The sequence below is a fragment of the Podarcis tiliguerta genome (genome assembly GCF_965153285.1).
Source record: "Podarcis tiliguerta genome assembly, chromosome: 2".
NCBI classification, from domain to species: domain Eukaryota; kingdom Metazoa; phylum Chordata; class Lepidosauria; order Squamata; family Lacertidae; genus Podarcis; species Podarcis tiliguerta.
Window position 1 is genome coordinate 54740323 of NC_139535.1, and position 24466 is coordinate 54764788.

Below are 24466 nucleotides of genomic sequence, written 5' to 3' on the forward strand. Positions count from 1 at the left end.
GCTAATCTACCATATTTTTCATTCTATAAGACGCACTTTTCCCCTCGTAAAAAGTAAGGGGAAATGTGTGTGCATCTTATGGGGCGAATGCAGGCGGGAGGTCTGCTCAGTGCTCCCTTTAAAGAGCCCCGTGGAGCGTGTGTGCAGCTCTTGGGGGCTTTTCCCCGAGGAGGGAAAAGCCCCCAAGAGCCGCACACATGCTCCGCGCGCTCTTTAAAGGGAGGGCGGCTCTTGGGGGAGCCTTCCTCCCGCTGCCCAGGAGAGACTGTGCGCAGCTATCCCAGAAGCCAGATCCCTCTTGCTGTTCTGGCTTCTGGGGTTCAGAATATATTTTTTTCTTGTTTTCCTCCTCCAAAAACTAGGTGCGTCTTATAGAGAGAAAAATACGGTAGGTGAGGCACATATCAGGTCACGGATATCAGAAATAAGACTGCAAAATTAGGCATAAACTTGGGCATGGGGCTGATTAACCAAAAATGGAAATAGTTTGGGAGGTTTTTTACCCCCTGATTTTAAGTGAAAAGCAGTCTTTTGTAAAATAGAAGAGCAGATTATGCTGATTACTAATTCCATTACTGAGTAAATTTCAATGGCCTGTATTATACAGATTACAGGCCATAACTTATTAGTCCTCCTGGTTTTTAAATCCTATGGATGCTGCATAAAGCAAGGTGAATAAAATAATTCCGCACGTTTCCAAGCATAGGTTGGCCGTTTAGCACAGTCAGCATAGCAAGTTTGGGCAGGATATGATTTCTTCTTTTGAGAAGATGTCAGGCTGCCTTTATCCTGCCCTGAAATTCAGCCTGTAGTTCTGTGGGTCTTGTGAATCCTCTGAGGTTGTCCAAGCTTAACACACCTCTGGCATTGCCTAAAATAAGTTGCATCTCAAGATCTCTGAGCATCTTAGTGATTAAAACTAAATATCCTAAAAGGGAAGCAGGACTACAACTGCTCTTACAGTTTGGGAACTACTTAACAGATTACAAGCAGATTCTTGCCCCTTACTTTCAGTTATCAGTACCTATCACTTTCTCTTGACCTTCAAGCTCTGTAAGGCAACACCCATCTGGCTTTCTATGAATGTACCATGTCAACAATGTTGCTAGCAAAGCACTAGTTTCAGCACAGGATAGCAAAGCAGTTCTTGCACAAAAACTTGCACAAAAACTGAGAATGAAGCCTCAGTAACTAAGCTACACGTCTTTCAAGATATAAAAGAATGAGCATGGGTATGAATGATATCTCTTTTTGCCAGCCCATGTTGAGGCCTGGCAACCAGACAGTTGACTACATGCCAATAACCTTTTTTAAAGCACAGGGCACAAAAAAAGTTATGATCACCTCTGAATTATCTCTGAGAGGTTCCAGCAAGGGAGACTCTACATCTTTGACTAACCCTTTAACTAACACTTTCTGCATACTCTCCACAATCCCAGTGCAGTCAATTACTCATATATGCCTTGTTTCCTTCCTCCACCCAAAGACAGAGGCTCTTTCAACCCAAAGACAAGCAAGTGACAAGATGGTCCAAACCTCCCTTTGGGGGAATGCTTTTGGGCAATAAACGGTTGTTCCCTTTCTGGGACAAATTGCTGTAGTCGTTTTTTCCTGTGCTGTTTTGTGTGGCTCTTTCACTGCTTTTATTGCATTTATATGTTGTTGTTTTTAATAGAAATAAAAAAGTGGTTCCTTAACTAAAAACAAGGAAGAAGGGGTAGGAAGGAGTGCAAAGTCAGCAAGTACTTCCTGATTATTTACAGGCCTTGTATCCCATAAATGATTCTAGCTACTTTCTAATACAGCCTCAACTTTTTGGCTGAAAAGCTTTTGGTCAGGCTGGCTGACTAGTGGCAGAATTTATGTCTTCGGGCACTGCAACACTTTCCCCCAGAACAGCAAGTTTCACATCATTACCACAGCTACCTCTCCAATTGGAGAAATGATACATTATTTGTCTGTAACATTTGAATTGTGACAGGCCATGCAAGCCCTGGACTCAGTGGTGGGCTAGGTGAGGGTCAATAAACTGACTCTTTCAAGATGGAGGCCCTGTGTGAGAGCAGTTCCAAGTCTGGATAACTGATTAATTGCTTGCTTTGAATGGGGCTATACAGAAGGAGCAGGTTTATAGTCTGGATGTCTCTCTATTGCTAGAGGCCCAGGTGACCTGGATGGTTAACAGAGCCTTTTATCAGGTTTGACTGATAGATAGACTGACTTAGAAGCTGCAGCTGGTGCAGAATGGCTTGACTGCTCACCAGGGCAGAATATTATGCCGGTGCTGAAAGAATTAAACAGCCTGCCAGTTATCTACTAGGCTAAGTTCAAGCTGCTGGTATGGGTGTACAAAGCCTCACATAGCATGCAAAGTTTTAGAAGTTTTTAAGCAGGGGTTGGATGTCCATCTATCATGTGTGAATTGGTTGAGATTCCTGCATGCCAGTTGTTTGGATTAGATGACCCTTGGAACCCCTTCCAACTCTACAATTCTATGATTCCTCTTTCAATAAGCCTTCTGAAATCTTTATCTCGGTTTTTGAATTGGTTTGATATATAGTGGTACCTGGTTTACAACCACAATACGTTCTGTAGGTCCGGTTGTAAACCAAAACAGGTTGTAACCCAAGGCACGCTTTTGCCAATGGGGCCTCCCAAAAAAATTGGTTGTAATCCCCCCAAAATGGTTTGTAATCCAAAAAAAGGGACACGCATTTCCAGGTTTGACATGGTTGTAACCCAAAACGGTTGTAATCCAAAGTGGTTGCAAACCAAGGTACCACTGTGTGTGCTGTTGCTTTTTAAACTGTCCTTATAAAAATAATTGTTTTAAAGTTGTTTTTGTGTGTGTGTGTTTTGCACATGTTTTTATTATATTGCAAATTGCCTTGGGGTGTCTCATGGAAAGCGATTCATAAATAAACAATAAGATTACATTTAAAAATAAAGTGTTAATAAAAAATATCAATATGCAATAATGAAATAATTATAATACAACTAATAAATTAAAGCTGGGTCTGGCAGGCTCTGTAGCATCCTAAGGCCAGGAAAGTACATCATGGCTGCCTGTTCCTACCAAAGTCAGAAGAGGAATGCAAAAATTTTATGCCTAGGAAAGTGATTATGCTTGGAGCGTGTTTATGACAAGTTCTCTTCCCCTGGCATCAAGTTTCAAATTCCATGAAAAGTCAACCGAGATTTCAAAATAGGATCACGTTAGACAAATTAGTATAGTAGATACTTATCCTGATCTTAGTCTCTGTGACATTTGGATGTAAAAGTCAATTTCTAAGCACACCCATTGAGGAGAGAGAGAAGACAAAGACTAGTAAGATAGAAGTAAATACACAGCAGGCGGTATTACAGCCCCAAGTTCTCACCTGGATAATTTCGCCATTAGAGGCTATTAGTTCTGTTGGGATGGTGACTCTGAAGGAACGACCCACTACAGCAGAGCTGTCAGGAATCCCCACCACCGCTGGCACATTCTCTCGGAGATCCGAAAGCACCGAATGCATGGAGGCCTCTAACTGGTTTTCCCAGTCCCGTACAACTTCTGAGGCCTCACTAGGCCAATGGCACTTAACTGTAGTAGTCACCATCAGCACTAGCAAAGTCCTCCCCAGTATTGGGGACAGCTGTATAAATCCAAGAGTCATTCTCTCAGCACGTGCCAAGTACTCCGTTGTAGCCAGAAAAGAGATCCAGGGCCCAGCAAGCTAAACAGAGCCGTGCAGTCACCAATCCTTCACACCAGATTCATTGTTGCTAGTCTTGGTACCTGTAAGAGAAACACACACAGAGTCAATGAGCAGGTGACAACAAACTTCATGATGACCCTTTGACTAAGGTTCTGTCATCTGGCTAGTGCATGAAGCCTTTCAGAAGCTTGAAGCCCAATTGCCCAAAGAACTCTCCCTCTACTTTCAAAATTCTCCAGTTTCTGCCCCAGTCCAGTTCAATCTTTCTGTCAAGGCTTTTGTTGACCCTCCCACATCCACAATGTCTTCATCATTTTTAGATTTTACATGGAGCTCCCAGGGGCCTCCCATCCAATTTTCTGCAACAGTTTATAACTTCCTGGCTTCAGTAGCGCTGCAGCATTAAATGTTTCCAGGTTTTTTTACTCCCCATACCCTATATCTTTACTGAGTCATAAAAGTATGTGAACAAAGGAAGAAATCCAACGATGTATCATCATAGAGCGGGGCAATCTTTCAAGAAAACAGTAGTAAGTTTGAACAGGCAGTTTGCACTTTAATTATCAGAACATAAGAGCCATTAGTGGAAGATGTTGCATGCCATTCAGTTCCGCTACTTTGAGCTCAACTCCACACTACAGTTTTTCTAGCCCCAATTTGGAATGTTACAAACAAGTAATCTAAAGATGACAGCTGTTTTACATAGGTCACTGCTACCCAGACATTGGTTCTGTGTAGGAAATTCCATACAAACACCATGTTGCTTGGGAGAATTGTGTCTATATATTCTGAGAGGTGTGTATGCTGCAAGAACTATTTGCAAAATAGGCTTCCTGCTGCATGGTCGAGAGACAAAAATGCCTAAACATATCTGGGTACATGAAACTTCCTGCAGAAGAGCAACAGAATTCCATCCTGCGTGAAGACATTCGCTCTGTATTCCTTATTAGGCAGGTGAATATCTCTACCCACAAGTTATCTGACTGGAATCCCCTCTTGATATGAGACCCTCCCCGCCTCCACGCTTCTCACTTTTGTATTGCAGAAATTTCAAATATATTTTCCAATTTCAGAAGTTGCAACACAGAGATAAATGGGATCCTTTATTAGCTCTATCCATATTTATCTACTGTACACAGACGACCTTTTCATTAGGTAGCAGACATTTTCAATACTACTGCTTTTAATAATGGGAAAGTATCAAATGTAATAGCTTTGTTGGGTGTTGACACATCATGCAAGCTTGTCTTTCACCAGCTAAAAAGAATCTACACTGACGAGCAATGTCTTTATAGTTCATACAAACACTTTGCTCCATGTACACTTGTAAAAAGCACAGGCCCAGAACTGCTCAGACAATACGTAAATAATAAACTAGACTAGCATTTGCTCTGATAAAACCATTAAAGGAAAGATCTTCAAGGTCAATGAGTAATAGAAGGCTTCCTTAAAGCTCAAGAACCAAAGTGATGATGTGATTACAACAACTCCCAGTTAGGCACACCTTCTCTAGTGAACGGAAACATTCCTCCCATGCACTAAGTTGTGTTAGAACAAGTTCTGACCCAATTTGGAAGAATACTGATCTGCGGGTTAACATTTCATGTGTGCATTCCAATGCACAATAAAGTGCCTGGACCAATAGCTTAGACAATATTTGAATGCATGAATGTGCTTCTTACTACATTTTGGTAGCCTTGGGGCAGTAGTAATTTCTGTCTGGAGTGTGGAGAAAAGGGAGACAACACAGGAAGGAGCATCACGGTGTCAGTGTGTGCAGACTATGAGGCTAAAAGACAGCAACTCTGGAGGTAGCTTCAGCCACATTAGTGCAAATGCACACCCAATGCATTAATGTCTTTTGCTTTGGGCAGAAGCTCCACCCCCACTGTGTGGCAACTGCACCATATGCTAATATGGAAAGACTCCACTTTGTGGGTGGGGCAGAAATGTCAGCTACCCAACTTCCCCCTTCAAGCCACCAGTGTCTTCAAACAGCTGGGAAGGCCTCTTCACAGGTGCAGGGAGGGGGGGGCCTCTTCCCCACAACTATGCCATTTGATGCATCTATCTTGGAAACAAATGAGTAATTATGTACATTGAAATGAGCAGGCCCAGTCTTAAAAGCTACCTGGATAGAGAATCTGGGAACTACGCTTACGTCACTGAGTTCTTTTGAAGACTAATGGGTTAGAGCAGTGAAAAAATATACTTATAGAATATAACTGGATTTGACTTTGTCTAGTCAGAGGGACCTCAGAGCTTCTTTGCACGGCTCAGCTGAGCATTAAACGGCTCCCACTCCACAGCTGAGAGAGCTAGGGCAGAAGCAGTTTAAAGAAGTCGAGGGAGGAAGAAGCTGTATCGGGCCCGGTGATACAGCTTGCTCCTCTCTCTGCAGTATAAGGGGCTTCACCCAGCAGTATATCGTGGGTGAAACCATCGCTGCTCCTGAGTCCCTCTGCTACCAGCAGCTCAATGCTGAAAGTGGCACTGGTAGCAGAGGGACTCAGAAGCAGTGTCAGTTTCACTTGTGATATACTGCTGGTTGGAGCTGCTATACATCACCCAGGCCCAGTTGAAACACCTCCTACTAGGAGTGTCTCTGTTCAGGTTTCCTACCAAACCAGCCAGCCAGGCCCTTCTCCAATATACTATAGCTGTAAAGGAATTTAAGCAAGGCATTCTATTCTTCTCTCCTTCTGGTCCTCATGGTTCCCCACAGTATGTCAGTAGCTGCCTCTTATTTGTGAGTGGCTCTGTTTTGACGCCATTTATGACAGCACTCACAACATGAGTTTGTTATCGGAGGGAGCAAATACTGAATGTGTTAATGGTTCCTTTGGACGAACTACTTACTATAAGATCAGCAAAGCTGCCTTGCAAATCAGGCACCTAGTCCTTTACACATTGCAGGACTAAAGATTGTGCGGAGGTTTCTGAAATGAACAGGAAAATAATCTAAAACAAACAACGTATACCTTTATTCAAAGTCCAAACATCAAAGAAAGCCGGTCACTTCAGTGCTCCATGGATCTTTGAAAAACAAAAAAACTGAACACTTGGCAATGTAGGCACTGCCTTTCCACCAGCTCGTATGTTTAGATAATGTGCTGCCCACCTGGACTTGGGAGCAAACACCTAGAGGCTCCATTTATCAAAATGTGCTTACTTTAATTGGAAAAATATGATCCAGGAGTGCTTTGTTGCTGTTGGCCAGAACCACATTAGAGCACATAACATTAGTCTTTATGAACAAAAACACCAACTGCAAACAGCAACTGCTTGTGACAGAATGCATAAATCTTCATACAACAACTGCAAACAGCAAACAGAACAAAACATTGGCCTCCAAAACCAAATAAGGGAAGCCCTGAAAGCCCCTCAATACCTTAAGGACCGCCTCTCATACAAAGTAACCTGGACCCTGTGTTTGTCATCTGATGCCATTCTCTGTGTCCCTCCTCCTTGATGGGTTCAGAGAGTGACCCCCCCCCCCAACTGTGGAATGCTCTCCCCAGAGAAGCTCACCTGGTGCCATCATTACATTAGGCACCAGGCAAAAGCATTCTTCTTTAGCCAGGCCTTCAGCCACTGAATGGCCTGTTAAAGCTTTTTTTTGGGGGGGAGCCAGGTCAGTTGACTGTTGTTATTATGATTAGTTTATTATTATGCTGACAGTTATTGTGCTTTTTATTATGTTTTTATTATCAGTGGTTCATAAAATGTGTTATTAATGCTGTACACAACCCTGGGAGCTTTTGATAAAGGGCGGGATATAAACAGAACAAATAATAATTATAATAAAGCAGCTTCCAAAATTATGTAAAAACTTATACCATTTTGTAAGGCCAGATAATGCATATTATACAAGTCATCAATCCCACAGCAGGAAGAAATCATATCAAAGCCTTCTAGAAAAACTGCTCTGTTACATTTCTACCCATATGAGATTTACTACCAACATTTCAAGATACATATAAGGATTGCAAATAGAGACAATGCACGTATTTTTATAACCCAATAAAATCTTTAATAAAAAATATTTTTTTTAAAAAAAAGATGCATACAAGGGGGAAAAGCCCAGGAAGGCCTTCGTGTAACCTTCACCCCCTGCCAGTAATGCCAATGCTCCTCAGAAGGATAGATTTTCTTGAACCAATTTCATCTCTTAACAGGAACACATTTCTCCCAGAGGCTAAGAACTAACCTTGGAGAGTCTTTTCACCCCAAATCCCTCCTTAATCTAAATTCCTTTCCTCGATACTCCACAGCACCAAAATATGCAAGACCTTTGGACCAAAGTTCTGCAAACTGGAAGTTTTACTCTGACTCCCTGGGATGCTTTAGGACCAAGGTTACTATGCAAATATTAGTCTTGCTAATCACATTTCAGGTATGTAATCAAGTAGACCAAAGGGAAGGACACAAGATAATGAATGTTCTGAAGTGAAAAACACGCAGTACTTCAGACAGTTCTGGTTTAACAGAAAGATTGTGCAAGGAAGTAAAGCTGCATAATTGCTCATAGTTTTGTACTTACGCCTTCCTTTTTACATAGGCATTATCTTAAGCAAAGGGCTGTTTTGAAGTTGGCCAAGTGGATTTGAGTTGTACATAGTATAGCTACTTCAAAATTCCTCATCTCTTGAAACTTAAGGCATTTCTTTATTGTGACAACATGTTTTGAGGCTCTCCTCCAGTTCATTTATTCTTAGTCTCAGCAAAGTTAAAATAAATATAACTATTTGAAAGCTCTTCACACTACCCGCCACTGTTCCTCCTCTGTGGTATAAGATTATTCTGCTGCTATCATATGTACACTGCATGCATGAAAGGAAGTGGTCCCAATATATGAACCCTACTGCTTTTCAAAGAGGTGAAGAAAAGTATTTTTAGCAAATAAGTCTTGTACACTGCTTTGCATGAAGCATTCATAACTACTACAGTATCCTAAAAGAAAGATACTAATATTTCCTTTAGATGTCATTAGGGTGCATTTAATCCAAGGTGACTAGATTTAACCACATGAAGTACATTAATTCCAATTTTAATGTTCTGGTTTTTGCTACCTAGTGACTTCTGTTTGGTAATCTGTGTTATATGCCTGTCCTATGGGAGTGAACTCTTCAAATGCGCTGAAGATCCTGCAACTGAGCTGCACTACTGCTTTAAATTGCTTCTGTTCACAGCTATGTGCAGGGAAAGCACTGTGGTACGAAGGGAATAAGCTGAACAAAGCCACACTGACCAGCAACATTTTCTTTAAGTAGCTCAATTATGCTATATATGACATCACCAGGAACTTTTCTTAGAAGTAGATAAAAGTTTTAAAATAACCTCAAGTGGGCAGGAGTAATGAAACAAGTGCCACACTGCTACATTAGACTCCTATTACAACTGTAAGAGAAACCACAAAGTGCCATACTGCACTTGGGCAAGTAACACGCATCTATAGGAATCTATAGGTGTGTGCAGAGTGTAGAATAGGCCATGATGGACATCTAATCACCAGCTTATATAGGAAAGCTACTAGCTTCCACTCAGAACACACCACAAAAGAATCCACATGTCTACAGCCAAGCCCTACAACTGCATTTGTTCACAGACTCAGACAGAGAATTGCGACTTTCAAATTTTCACCAGACATTCCTTGGAATCCAACACCCATGCAGTGCAATGAAAAAAGAGATAAACAAAATTGGTACACAGGAATATTCTACTAGTGTATATCTAGAAGAGAAAACTACAGATCGCCACTTGTCACTTTCAGCTCCCAGTTAAAACCAATCAAATGTATCATGATCTATAGCACACTTTCTTCTCACAGGCTTTGGATGGCAGGCCCACACTTGTATACAGACACCCTCTTAACCTAGAACAGCTACTCATGAACAACTGGCCATAAAACAGACATCAAGCCACTAGACCCTGCCACACATCCAGATCCAAACCCTGCCTCTGTCCCCATGTCAACTCCACAACATTACAAGATCTAATAACACCATCCCCACCACAGCTTCTAATACAAGCCACCTGCCAACAATTCCCTTCTACATGGAGAGGTGGCCTGCTCTAGATAACCCACTGAAGAAGCAGGTATATAACACAGTCACTGGAGATCCAGATGGCATTGGTGGCAAGGATTGCCTATGTCTAGCTCCAGCTACACCACCAGCTTTGGTAGGGCTACCTTGTGAAGATCTGAGAACTGCATTTTGTGCAAAATGTGACCACCAGATTGTTGAGTGGTGTATTTAATCAGAATCGTAACAGACCACTCCTGTGAAAACTGCACTGACTGGCAGGATGCTACTGAGCCCAATTCAAGGTTCGACATTAACATATAAAGTCTTACATGACTTAGGTCCCAAATACTTGAAGAAATGTCTTGGCCTGAGCCTTAAATTCTGCTAGGAAGGCCCTTCACATGGTTGCACTGCTGGGCATAGCTTGATGTGAATGTGATGATACAGGAAAATACCTTCTTGATTACAGCAACACATATGTGGAATTCCCTTCCCCTAGAACTGAACTGTGTATTGTGACATGTTAGTGTATCAGCTGCAGTATGTAGGTGTGTCGTGTGAATGCTCCCCACTCTCCTCCAGGGGCTAGAAAGGGGTTAGTTTAAACTCTGGTTTGCTAGTAAAACTGAATTACTGTGTAGCGAAATGATGCAAAACTGAATTACTGTGTCGCAAAATGATGCATATCTAAAAAGTGTTGTCACCAATATGAATAAAAATTTCTGTCTTTTGTAAACTGTCCTGAGATCTAATTAAGGGAAGTATAAAAATTTGATCAAATAATTAGCGATTGCTGCTTTCCCCCCAAAAAGGGCACAAATCTGAGATAAGAAATGTCAGTATCAGTGGGGGAACATTTCAACCACACTCTTAACAGATCATAAGATAGCCATGATAGAATGCCAAAGGGAAACTGCAACATGAAACTGTTGGATTAGCATCGAACTTCTCGATGAATTCTTTCTTGTGAACCAAATTGGGATATCACACTGCTTGTTTCAATTGGCTTACCAATGCCAGGATGCCTATGTTAACAGAATATAATTATCACATTCTGCATTTTATTTCCTCCTGAACTTACAGTTTATAATTCCCCTTCCCCCAACTGTACATATGGATCTCTGTTGTGATACAGATGCATCTGAAACAGTGGGCTGCCATCTACTAAAGCTTATACCAGGATAAACTTTGACAGTGTTTAAGGCATCACAAGACTTGGTCGTTTTCAGGAAAGTCTTTGCAAGTGATTTTGCAAGTAATGCTGACTACAGAAGTGGTTTTGGACTTTGCTCTCCTTCTCAGAGTAAGCCTTCATGCATTACAAAAAGATGACATGAAACACAAATCAAATCAAAACATACGTAAAACTACTTTAAGAATGGCCATATTCAAATACAGAAAAGAGGGTATGAGGTAGAGAAGGCAAGAGAAAAGAGGAATTTTAATTAGCAGGCACACTACATTTTCAACACAATTTTGTGGAGTCCGTCTTCTTTTTCTTAATTGGTGATCATTCGTGGCTGAGTAAAATTACTGGTAAGTAGTCCCGTACTGGGTAAGTGTATTGCAATTTTTTTGCATTTAGCTAACTTGGGTGCATTTTCCATCCATGAAAGCAAAATCATGCATCTGTGCAATGCAGAATCCAGCTAAAGGTCATTTGCTATTCATTTTTTAAAAACTTACATTTCTATGTTACATGGAAAATCAGTACAGTACAACCATACCACCAAAGCACACACTGCGGGCTGTAGACCTGGAGCAGAACTCTGGGTGTTTGTGAACAGGTCTTGTCCTATCCTCCTCGACTTTTTGCTGAAACTAATTCAAACCGTACATGAATTTGTTAGCCACTGATACTTCCTGTTTAGTCAGAGTCAGCATGATGTACTGGCTACAGTGTTTGACCTAGATATGAGAAAACTAGGTGTGAATACTTGCTCAACTATGAAGCTCACTGGGTGGCCGTGGGAAGTCTCAGTCTAATGTTCCTCACAGATCTGCAAAAGCTAAAATTCTTCTTGGAGCCCTTTAGAGGAAAACCGGGGTACAAGTGTAGCAGATATATACAGTCCTGTGCAGCAATATGCATCTTATAGGAGGCTTTCTCTGCAGAGAACTTAAAGGGGGAAGCATGTACCTGCCCCATGTACCTGGTGAAAGCATCTACCTGGTGAAAGCATGTACCAGCATAAGCTTTGTATGATTTTCTTTTCATCAACTACTTCTGTTTAAATAAAACTAAACACACAGCAGCCCTGATCCCAGTGCTTCTAGGTTCCACTTATTTCAGAAAGCATTTGTGCATGTTGAGTAGCATATTAAGTATATTGTGTTAATAAAAGAATGAGCAATGTATCATGCGATGAGAAATATTTGTCTTCAGGGCCAATATTTAGGTCATGTGCCTCCTGATTTTTAATATTTGAGGGTGTGGGTGGGTGTTTTTTCTTTTACCTTGGGTGATGGCTGGGATAGCTAAAAGGAGAAGTGCAGACCTGCAGTCACCCTGCCCTCTTCCTCTCTATTCCCCAGAATGCCTCTGGGCTCAGAGAAAGTCTTCATAGGAAAAGGAGGGCAGGGCAGCTGGAGGCCAATGCTTTGTTTTGCAGTAGGGGGGGGGGAGGAATGCTGCCACTGTCTGGTGAGTTTGGGGGAGGAGAAGTGACTTGGAAATATTTAGGGGCATATTTTACCTGGTTGTAGGTTCTGGTGTTACAAATTGGGGTTTTTTTGGCAGGGGGTGGAAGTGCCTGTCCTTTTTTGTTTAGGGGCATTAAATAAGAAAATAAGCCAACGTACCTGGATATGTAGATCTGTATTTATTTATGGAATTTATAGGCAAATAAAAAGAAAATAGAAGGTTTTTAATTTAAACAACTAAAATATGCTAGCATTAAGAAATTTTACTGTGCATTCACGCTGTGTTTCCCAGAATTAAATATTAATATTACATTAATTCAGAGAGTCGTTTTTCTCACCTCTGCCACTGTGAAGTGAAGCAGAGAAACCCAAAGACTGATAAATGGCAGTCACAATCAACGGCAGGGTATGTCAGTTTCTCATTTACCGATCACTGAAATCATGTTCTCATGAACCTGAGCTTTGGAAAAAGCTGCTCTCACCTCGCACACCACAAGCCCACAGCTCCAGGTTGTGTCCAAGGATATGTGCCCCCCACAAGCTTCCTGTCCCACCCTGACAGAAATCATCTCAACCCCCAGATCTAATTCATATACACTTTCCTTACCCTGCTCCAGATTATACCCCCCAAAATCAGTTTAAAAATCAAAAATCAAATCTGAACTGTGGGACAGTGTGAGGAGGGGCCTTTCTTTGAGGCAGGGAGGACAGCTCAGAGACCAGGGCTGGCAGAAGCGGCTGCTCAGAGGACTCCCAAGGAGAGGGGAGGAGGCTGAGGGAGCACTCCACAAGGAAGAGTGTTCAAAAAAGAGCAAGAGACTACCAGTTCTGCAGGGGTGACATCACTGGGCTCCTGAGCCCCACAGGGGTGCCGCAGAAAGAATGTAGTTGGTCAAGGGAGCCGTGGACTCAAAAAGGTTGAATACCTCTTACAGCAACAGAACTGTATATCCAGCTTCTAGGCATGAAATAGAAGCACCAAATCTGCACAGGCCTATGTATGTGCTAGTGAAGCACTGGGTGTGCAGGTGACCAATCACTTGGGGTTTTTACATCCCTGTTTAGGGATATACAGTGGTACCTCGGTTTAAGAACTGTCCTGTTTACGAACGATTCAGTTTACGAACTCTGCAAAACCGGAAGTAGTGTCCCGGTTTGCGAACTTTACCTCGGTCTAAGAACGGAATCCGAACAGTGGAAGGGCACTGATGGCGGGAAAGCGAGCCTCGGTTTAAGAATGGACTTCCGGAACGGATTAAGTTTGTAAACCGAGGTACCACTGCATAAGTGATTTTTTTCTCTGTTACCTCAAACATATTCCAAAGGGTCAAAGCAGCATGGATAATATTACTCAACCTATACATGACAAAGGGGTGGAAGGAAATAAACCACTGAGGAGTATCATGTTAGTCTGTTTGAAGGTGTATTCCTAGACTTTACATAAAACACATGAAATTCAGCTGATCAGAACCCAAACTTTGCCATACCATATCCAACATGTAACAGGCCTTTGCTTTAGAGGTCAAAGCTAATTTTGTATTGCACTCAGAAACTCTCTAGGAGCGAATATAGCCTATGGAACATACTGTAGGATAATATCCTACTCTCTAAATAGCACAGCTCACTCAGGCATTTCAGTCACCCAATGAAAACTAAATAAAAATAAAAATACACTGGTAGACCCTCTTGCAAGATTGGCACATCGCTGTTAAAAACAAGTCTCCGTTTTGCTATGCAACTGTTGCAATTAAGCTATCTGTTTATAGTTCATGCACATTATTTGTTCTTGTTGCAAAATCTGGGACAAAAGGTTGAAAGTCAAGGAAAACTGGAGGGGAATAGAAAGGTTGCTAATCTCTCACAGAAGCATGGAATTTAATGAAACAGAGGACACCAATGTAATGCATCCTTGTTGTCCACAGGGACCCCTCCCCACATTGAAATCAGGCTTCGAAGAGGCTTTCTATCATAGCCAACAGAATAGGTGGCAGAGTGTGTGTGGGGTGCCTGGTTTGAAAGTGTGCCCATGGGCCCCCAAAGGCCAGAGAACAAAAGGAAATTCTTACCATGAATTTCTGTTCCCAGAGCCTTCTGGAGGACAGCCCTTTAGCTAGACAAGTGGGCTTTGTCTGACAAGGCCTTCAAGTAGGAAGGTACAACAGAGGGTGGTGCAGCCATTATACCTCTTCAAGCTCACTCGGCAAGCTCTGGTAAATCCCAGCAAGCTCTGGTAAAAATCACATTTTTAAAAAAAAATCCAAATCTTTATGAGTGCCACTTTCAAAACATCTCTGCAGAGGATATACAGAAGGATGGTAGCCCTGGTTTGCCTTTCTATCCCCGCCTTCCTTTCCTTGAAAGCCATAATGTCCCCTTCTCCAGTGTTTCAATCACACATTTACTAGCTACTTTATCTCCAGATCTAAATAGGCAGTAAATTACCTCTGCATCTCAGTGAATCTGCCTGTTCTACAGCTGTATTGGTTATAGGCAGCTGATAGAAGAGATCTAAAAGAACAGACTATGTCTACAAGCCTAGATCTTTCTGCTTTAAATACATGCAGATTCATACTATGTCTTCCTAGCTTTTAGTTACCCTAGAACGAAGAAGAAAAACAAGGCTGGTGATTACTGATTTACCATCTCTGCCTCCTGGCCAATAGTGTTTATGGTACCTCAGGTTCTCAATCACTTTACATACTTCAGATATTTTAGATTGTTGAAATTTCCTGTTCCTTAATGAGCTTAGTTAAAGATACAGTTGTAGGCATCAAGCTACACACACACACACACACACACACACACACTGCAGTCGTCTTTGTAACTGAAGTGAACAGAACTAAACTAAGTATTCCAAGTGTGGCGCATTCAGACACCCAAGCCTACAATACCTAAAGCAGGCATCCCCAAACTCAGCCCTCCAGCTGTTTTGGGACTACAATTCCCATCATCCCTGACCACTGGTCCTGTTAGCTAGGGATGATGAGAGTTTTAGTCTCAAAACAGCTGGAGGGCCGAGTTTGGGGGTGCCTAACCTAAAGCATCACCTTGTGGCCATTAAGTACAAGCGCAAACACACTACGTAAACCACACAGACTTCACGGCATTACTGCCTCCCTACAGACTATCGTTATTTGGTCTGTCAAAATACTATTTTAATATCTCCTTCCTGCTTTTCTTTATTTCATCCAATACTGATTTGCACAACTCAGAAATCCTTAAACTTGAAACTTCCTTTTCCAAGCACTCTTAAGAGCTGTTCAATTTTTAGCAATCCTCAAAAAATAAAAGTCACCTCATTCCTTTCCAACTGGCCCATGCAATATGCTTACAGCCAAATCTATTTAAATTGTTTGGGCGAGGCGGTACAATATGTCTGGTGCTATTTTCAAAAATATGCCATGTGGGTGATAGAAGCAAGCAAACAGTCATAGTCTAAGAGTGCTTGGATAAACTAGTAGTGACACTCCAGGTGCTCAGGGAGCAACAAGAAAAAAGCCTCCCACAGATTGGGAAATGAGAGCACTGGGGTTTTGCTTTTTTAAAAAATCTACTTTATTCTCAATCCTCCTCACATTCATCATAGGCAGAATAGTATATCTTACAACACTGGAGCTAGCTCTAAGCCCGATTAGAAAAATAGCAGAAATGACAATTAATAAATCCAAATAAATTTAAATGCCGTTGTTCTGCTTTACAGCAGTGATTTCAGTGTTTGTTGCCACTATGCAACTTGTGGCTTCTGATTTAGAAGTCAATGCCTCAGGAAAGTTTAAACATTCTTTCCAAAACAGAGGCTTATAGGATAAGCCACTTCCAGCCTCTGGGTGTGGAACAGTACAGTTTATAAACCCCTACAGGAAGCTCCATGTTACAAGTTAATTAGCACAGAGAGATCCTTCAGAAGATCTGGTCAACTTCACTGTGGTTAAGTGAAGAGTACAAGTTGTTTGAGAATACCCTCACTAATCCTGTCAATAAGGAGATAATGCCAAGAGATACAAATTCCTTGGTATTTTAGAAGTAACAGCATATTAGAGAATCTGAAGCATGCAAACTATCCCAATCTGAAAAAGAAGTCTGGTTTAGACATCATATTAAACAGTTTGTTGTAAATAAACTATGGTTTTGAACAAGCAGTGTGCTGGTGCACATTGCTCAAAAGTCCTTGCTCTTCCTGTTGCTGCACCAGGCAGAAAACAAGCCAGAGGCTGGCTTTGCAATACTGTGAGCCAGAGCTGGTGGGTTGTTTCCCTAAAACAAGCCCAACTGGTAAGCTAAGCAACATCAGCTTCTACTCATGGTTTGTTTGGAAAGAAAAAACAGGAGTGCCAGTTCACATGTAACTCAAAGCCACCTCCTGATTTGTTTCTGCCCCAGCTTGGCCACAGCAGGCAAAGTGGGGGCTCCTAAGCAATGTGAATCAGCTCACTGCTCATTCACATTCATGGCTTGTATTTAACATGATCAAACATGATGTCCAAACCAAACCGATGTCTGAATGCAATGCATTAAACCAAGAAGGTTTGATGGTTGAACTATTCTTTCCCAAGCAGATTAGAATGGGGCAAAATGGACTGCAAAGGACAGAATATGTATTCAACCATGAGAGACCATGTCTTAAATACTTGCTCAGTCATGAAGCTAAATGGGAATCTTTGGGCAACCCTGCAACTCTATCTTAAAAGCATGGCAGGAATAAATACGGAATAAAACACGCTTGTACTCTAAAGTAGGGTAACTGAATAGCACCATCTAGGTTGTTGTGGTTCTAGGAACAAGGTGCTGGATGGCACATATATGTGATTTCTAATGGTCTTGCTGGAGCAAACCAACATTCACCTCCATCAGCACTCTGCTTACAACAGTTTTAACCCAGATGCCTCTGGAAGCTGACAAACTTAGACACAGTTGTAATGGCCATTTTGTTTGCTCCTCATTATCTGATACTCAGAGCTATGCTGCCCCTGGAAATGGAAGTTCTTTAAATTAATAAGCTGAAAGATGCAGTCCTTTGATCTGGAACCAAAACTGGAAAATTGAGGATGATTTGTGCAATACTCCATGGTCTTCTGGTCTACTTTTGTCAAAAGACCTATTCCTCCAGATTCCCTTTGAATTTGATCAAGTTTTATTAGAGAAGTCTGTTTCAAAGCATTTGATCTGTGAACCACCTTTTGTCGGCATCTTGCAAAAAAAATGTAAGTGATAGCTGGGCAAGTGTTTTGAGAGTACAGAATATACTCTTTTCTCAACCCACTAAAATTTACTTCACAGCTGAATTCCATTCTTCCTCCTCCTCCACTCCCTAAAACATTTCCCATAACTTTCATCCACTATCAGCTGTGTGATTTGCTGCTCAGTAAACATACTGATGAGACCAGCCAAATGTGGATTATTAGGTCCAGTGAACAGAGGTCAAGCCAAGGTTTCAAGAACATCATGCCATCTCCTTACTTTCATACAGTATTCTTTAAATCAGTGATATTCACGACAGCACTTGTAAACCAGATTACAGCCAGAGCAGTGACCAACACTTAATAGCTGCATTCTGAAGCCAAATCAAGAAGAAAGGAAATCTGCAGTTAATCCCACAGCAAGGAAGATGCACATCTTTCAGTTCTGTATTGGCTGTTAAGTGACAACGGATATAGAAGTCACAGATTTATTTATTTTTTAAAAACTACTCTCAGTGAAATATGTTGTGACAGATAAGCACATCTGCCTGTCCCCACCTGTTGCCAACATTCCACACATTCCCCCAGAAACTTCTGCTGTGGCAATTGATAAGCAGCCTCCCCTCCATCAGAGGAAAAACGGCTGCAGAAAAGTGGGAAACAAACAGGCTCTTACACAAACAAATGCTGCTCCAAGGCCTGAAAGAGGCCAGTGGATAGTAGTGGTAGAGGACAGCAGGCGTAGTATAGCGGCCGCGAGACTAAACTATGGACCTGGGAAGGCCCCAGTGTGACTCTTGTCTCAGTCATGAACTCACTGGCATCCCAGTTCTTTGTCTCAGTTCTCCCATCAGTAATATGAGGGATAGTACAAGGCTGTTGTAAGGATTCCAAGATAGATAATGCATGCAAACCACTTTGAAAGCTTGAAAATGCCCGATACAAATGGTTAAGTAAATAGAGGATGGAGCTGGGAGCAGTCATGTTTGTGAAGACTTCATTACCTGCTTCTTCTGTCAATCAATCTAAAATCTACCTCTTTTATTCTTACAATTATTGGTTTCCATTAGGATGGAGAGGTGGCAGAATATGTTTATTCTTATTTCTTTGTGGATTTCTGAATATAGGTCCAATCACACTTTCCAAGTCCTTGTCAAGAATGAGTTGACTTTTATGACTTCCCTCCACATTAGGTATGGGAATCCCGTGGCTCTCAAAATGATGTTGAACTACAATTCCCATCATTCCCCAAAATTGGTCATTTTGTAGTTCGGAGTTTAACAACATCTGGAGAGCTACATGTTCCCCATCCCTGCTCTACGTATACCTTACACAGCCTTCTCCAAAGAGAAACAAGTTTCTGCAGAGTACAGTGGTACCTCGGGTTAAGAACTTAATTCATTCTGGATGTCCGTTCTTAACCTGAAACTGTTCTTAACCTAAAGCACCACTTTAGCTAATGGGGCCTCCCGCTGCTGCCGCGCTGCTGCTGCACGATTTCTGTTCTCATCCTGAAGCAAAGTTCTTAACCCGAGGTACTATTTCTGGGTTAGCGGAGTGTGTAACCTGAAGCGTCTGTAACCCGAGGTACCACTGTATCTCTTCAGCTGCTACAGAGAGGCTCTGTCCATGCTGTTCGGCCATACCAAAAAACAAATGCATCTGACTGGCAGAATACAGTAACCACTACAAGAGCACAAGGTCTTTGTCCCTTTCTAGAGGAAGTGACCCCATTAGCTGCCCAGGCAGCTGACAGAACAGATGGTGGAACAGCTGCAGCCCAGACTAGTTGAACCAGCCGATTCTTACAGGTACCAGTATATGAACTTTATTTAAACATTCATACTTAGTTCACTGTAGTTGTGCTGTGAAGTCCACCAGTTTAGTGAACTGTGCTTAGAAGTGCAGCTCTGAAACTACTGCCAACATAAAAAGTTTACTCAACTGCATATTCCACAAAAATGCATATATATAAGAAGGCACACTTACTCCCCTTACTTGCAGTTTATAAGTGTAAAATGCTTGCCGACTATCTCACTAATGTGGCAATAACAGGCCGCACCATAATACATGTACATCCACACAACCTTCTTTCTAGTAATCTTCTACAAATAAAAACTTATATGCTCAAAAGTGAAATATGAAATTATAATAATAATAATCCTGCCCATCTGACTGGGTTGCCCCAGCCACTCTGGCCGGCTTCCAGCATATATAAAAACATAGTAAAATATTAAACCTCAAAAGCTTCCCTATACAGGGCTGCCTCTTCATGCAGTGTGCAGCTTGAATCATTTGCTGAAGACACCCAGAGCTCTTTTCTGAAATACACCCAAGTGCTGTTACTCTGTCTCTGCTACACTGTGGCCTGGACCTGAATAGGCCAATCTTTGAAGAAAGGGTCATGCCTTGGAGCGTAGGTTTGGACTTAGTATTTATCTCTTCCAAACCTATGATTCTATAAAATATAGGGTCAGAAGTGTTGTGACTAGTTTCAAATGAGTAATCGTTTTTTTAAAAGCTTCACCTAAATCAGTTATATACGGAAACGCCTAAGTAAAAACAAAAACAGCTACACAAGTTATTTAGTATCCTAAAAGATACCTTTCATTCTTACTTCTTGAGACCTAAATAATGCTTCAGTGAAAAAGCAGGAAACTAACATTCAAAAATTGTACTGTTAAAGGGGTTTTTGTTTTGTTTTTAGTTTCCACTTGAGAACCAGGGAAACAACAGACGGCTCACTTTAATAAAACTGGGAATAGAAGCATTTTGCAAGCTAAAATGGAAAGTTCAAATACACCAGCAAGCTCAGAAGGCAGGTTTGTCCCAAACTACAAGGAACTGTTTTATTCACATACAGACTCCATGAGGTCTCCGTTTTCGTAATACATATGAGACAATGTCCTTCTGATAAGCTCTCAATTACACCAGCACTCGGAAAATATTCCCACAGGAAAACACACATTCTTAACTGCTCACTAAACAGATTAGCTAGCTAATGAGTCTATATTTTGACTATCAGTTCTGGATTAATTTCATTTTGCATTCCCACATTATGTGCTAGTTCTAATACCATACTTTCCCTAATTAGGAAACATACTTGGCACTAGAAAAAGCAACTAGTCAAAGCATTTTGCGCATGAATCCTTTTTGTTCTTTTTCTTATAGCAAGAGGGGCGTCAGGACACCATTTTTGGTGGACTACAGATTTAGTCACTCAGCACTTTCTAAACATGAATACTTCAATACCTGGGATAGCTCAGTCAGTACAGCCTGAGACTCTTAATATCAGGGTCATGGGTTCAAGCCCCTCATTGAGCAACATATTCCTGCATGGCAGGGGTTTGGACTAGATGGCCCTCGTGGTCCCTTCCAACTCTACAATTCGATGATTCCATGAATGATGATTGGGTTTCCACAAAAGTTTGCACATTGTGACAGAGAATAAAAATCTGGACAAAGGAAAGGCAAGTATGGGGAAATAACTTGCTTGTTCAACAGAAGCAGCAGCATGGCACAGGGATCTCCAGTGAAAAGATCAGTATTTTCCTGCAAATGCCCCAGGGATAGCACCTGCACAAGATACAGGTGTGACCACAGCTCTGGGCACACCTACAGCATCTTCAGGCCAACCACAACCTATTGCAACTATTAACTGTATTCTAGAGATGAGGGCTGTCTACATAACAGATATCAATGTAAGCGCAGAGCTTGCTCAGAGCATTATTAGTACCTCCTGTTCTCAAAACAAGATTGAAACAGAATATGAGAATAGAAAAGGCACAGAGAGAGGCCAGACTGACTCCAGAAATCTAAAATAACCATGCCAAACTGCCTGAGAGACAGTAAAAATAGTTTGGCTTTCCCTTCCTTCCCAAGACATAACTTTGCAGGAAATGACTACACAGAGCGTCTCTAAATACTGAGCTTAAAAAGTAGCTATTTTAGAATATTTATCTCGAGATCTATCTGAAGAATGGCTAGCAAGTCAGAAAGCTGGCTTTTAAAATGTATCTGTTCTGGGCCTAGTTCCAAGCAGTGTCAGTTGCTGTGCTAATTTGAGATTATAACCTTATTTTAGACAACTAAACATCAAGAGAAAATCTCCCTGCAGCCTATGAACTGCTCATATATACAGGCACAAAGAGCAAAGCAGCAAACTAACTGAGCAAAGCACAGAAAATTCTCATACACTAAGAAATTCAAGAAACAATACTGCCCACCTTGCAAATGTCAGAAGGTCAAAACTAACACCCCCGTTAAAATTATAAGTGATTTATGCCCCGGAAGGAATTCCTGAGCTACTAAATGAAACACATCCAATAAAAATAACATTCTTTCTACATGGTTACCATATAGCTTAAATCACATAATTATGTTTGAAGAGATTCAGAAACAACCATCCAGACCACCATGGCTGTGTTTTCTCACTAAGTGCATCAATTTCACACGGTAGTTCTATAAGCCAGCTTTCCCAACTCAAACATTCCTGACATTCCCAAGCTGAACTGCAGCTTCAGATATTAAAACACAGAAATCAAAGAAACATTGATTTAATCAGAAATAAGGATCTATAGCGACATGTGTATTTCTTTCGATAAGTCAGTCTCCCTGACAGATTTTAAACTCTTTTCTGCATATCGTATCAAGTGAGCAATCACCACTTCATATGGCATGACTGCACCATCAGCACTAATTCTGGAACAAGATCTTCATCAAATGCCCGTTATGATGTTTTCACTGTATCCTTTGCTGGATAAATGCCAGTCTACGCCACAGAGCCAAAGTTTCTCTCATAAAGGTCAGCATCCAGGTTCCCCCTTTTCATCAGCCCCAGCTAACATGACCAATAGCATGATAGGAGCTGAATTCCATCACCATCTGGAGAGCCACAGGCTCAGATTTAGATGCTGCACAGAATCCTGTGGAATCTAACCTAGAAGAAGGGGTTCAGAAATAATATATTCTGGCCCTACACATCCATTTGCACTGTAAATAAGGAGATTTGCACCACTTTGAATTGACTGCAATATCTTCCTTTACATCTGTAGTTTCAAACTTCTTACTTTCAGCAAACCCTTTTCACACTTCTCTTGGGCTTCTGAAAAGCACACTCCATTCACTAAGGCTGGGCGATATATCGTCCCAAACTGATTTGAAGTTCACATTGTGTTAACTGTTTCATAATATCTGAGCTGGCAATATATCGTGAATCACAATTTAAGGTCTTGGGAATATCTGGTGTTCAACATTGGCAATGAGTCATAGTGAATACAAATAATCTGGGACTGCCAGACTACTAGCAGGCAGAAGTAGCAGTTGCAGAACACCTTGCCATGACCGTGGTACATGTTGTCAGTAGTGGCGACAACCTGCAAGGCCTTGTGTTGGCGACGGAAAGTGGTGGTAGTACAGTAACAGCAGTGGCCTGCAAGGCCTCACAACAGCAGTGAGAGGGAGTGCTGGCAGCGGCAGCAGACTGCGAAGCCTCGCAGGCTGCAGATTATTATGCCATGGCTGCTGCTGCTTCTGCCGCCTAACAGGCCTGCTGGCAGTACCAGATTATTTGTATGCACTATGACTCATCACCGTACTTCGGATTCTCCAGAATACCACCATTTGGTAGCCAAGTCCAAAACCAAAAGTCCTGTTGGGATGCATTTTGGCTTGCCTGCTGCTGAAAGTGACCATGAGGTGATTGATAATATCATCATTTATCAGTTTTAGACACTTAAGTAGTAGCAGCTGCCAGGACATTGTCCTGTTCACATTTACGTTGTTCCTTCTTTATTTCAGGTATCATGATATATCGGTATATAATGATATATCACGATATTGAAAACCAGTTATTGCCCAGCCCTACCATTTACACAAGTTGCTGGTCAGGTCTGCTTGGCCTCAAAGCCCTGTGTGCACAAAATACACCTCAGATTTCTGATATTATCCATATGGAACTACAACACTCCCTGGATGTAGCTAGAAAAACAACTTATGCATTTAAGTCATCAGATGAAGAATCATCTGCTGCTCAACCTTCCACCCCACCCAAAAAAGGCCTCTGGCAGTTTTGTACCAAAGCCCAGAACTGGTTCAGTGGTTGAAACACAGCATTTTACAATAGTATTCTTCAAGACTTCTCCTACAATCATCTTGTCTAATAGAATACAGATAAAGTACAGAAAATACAAATACATAAAACCCAGATTTATGGGGGGGTGTTAAAAAGAATGCTCACATTGAGGCTTAACTAGATCAATCGTCGTGCATTTTCTAATGAACTCTATCACAAGGTAATTCTAATAAATCTTCAGTTTAAAGAAAAGAAACAAGAGATTAGAATATGGATATAATAACTGAACTGTAGAGATGTAAAAGCAAATGGAAAAATGGAAAAATTCAGAATATGACTTCCCATTCTTATCACCACTACCTTAGATCATGGAAAGATACAGCAACTGGAAAGCTCTATGAAGTAATTTCACTTTTAGGATAATGAAATGTTTTAAAGCAGTGTCTTAAAATAATATTGTTTGAAATCAGCTATGGATCTTTCGGAACATAATGATATTGTTTGACAAATCATGGCTTAAATTGGACTGAAGAGGAGTGTTTGCATCTGTGTGCTGTCTCGTCTCTGCTTATGTGCCCTAATTCTATACTTTGGGGGTTTATTTCTTGTTTCCCATTACTTCCAAACCGGAAAAGTGACTATAATTGTTGCTCACAAAATGGGAACAAACAGTAGCTTGCAATCCTGACTTACAAACAGAGCTTGAGACACAGTCTTCCAGATTGTGTGGAAAACTGGGAAACTGTACATTAAAGAAACCCTACAAGCATTTGAGAGCAGAGGGAGTATTATAGATACAACACTCATTCTTTGTTCAATAGCCTCTGCTTTATTGGACTGAGA

At 41.4% G+C, this 24466-nt stretch overlaps 1 protein-coding gene across 2 annotated transcripts in view; it reads right to left on the minus strand.

Moving 5' to 3' along the window:
- Positions 1–24466, minus strand: part of DAG1 (dystroglycan 1) — a 59183-nt gene that overhangs the window by 16558 nt on the left and 18159 nt on the right. For both annotated transcript variants that reach the window (XM_083429371.1, XM_083429372.1), the window contains exon 2: positions 3381–3781. In XM_083429371.1, coding sequence (XP_083285497.1) covers positions 3381–3659 — 279 coding nt within the window. In that variant the 5' untranslated portion in view covers positions 3660–3781. The remainder of the gene's footprint in view (positions 1–3380; positions 3782–24466) is intronic.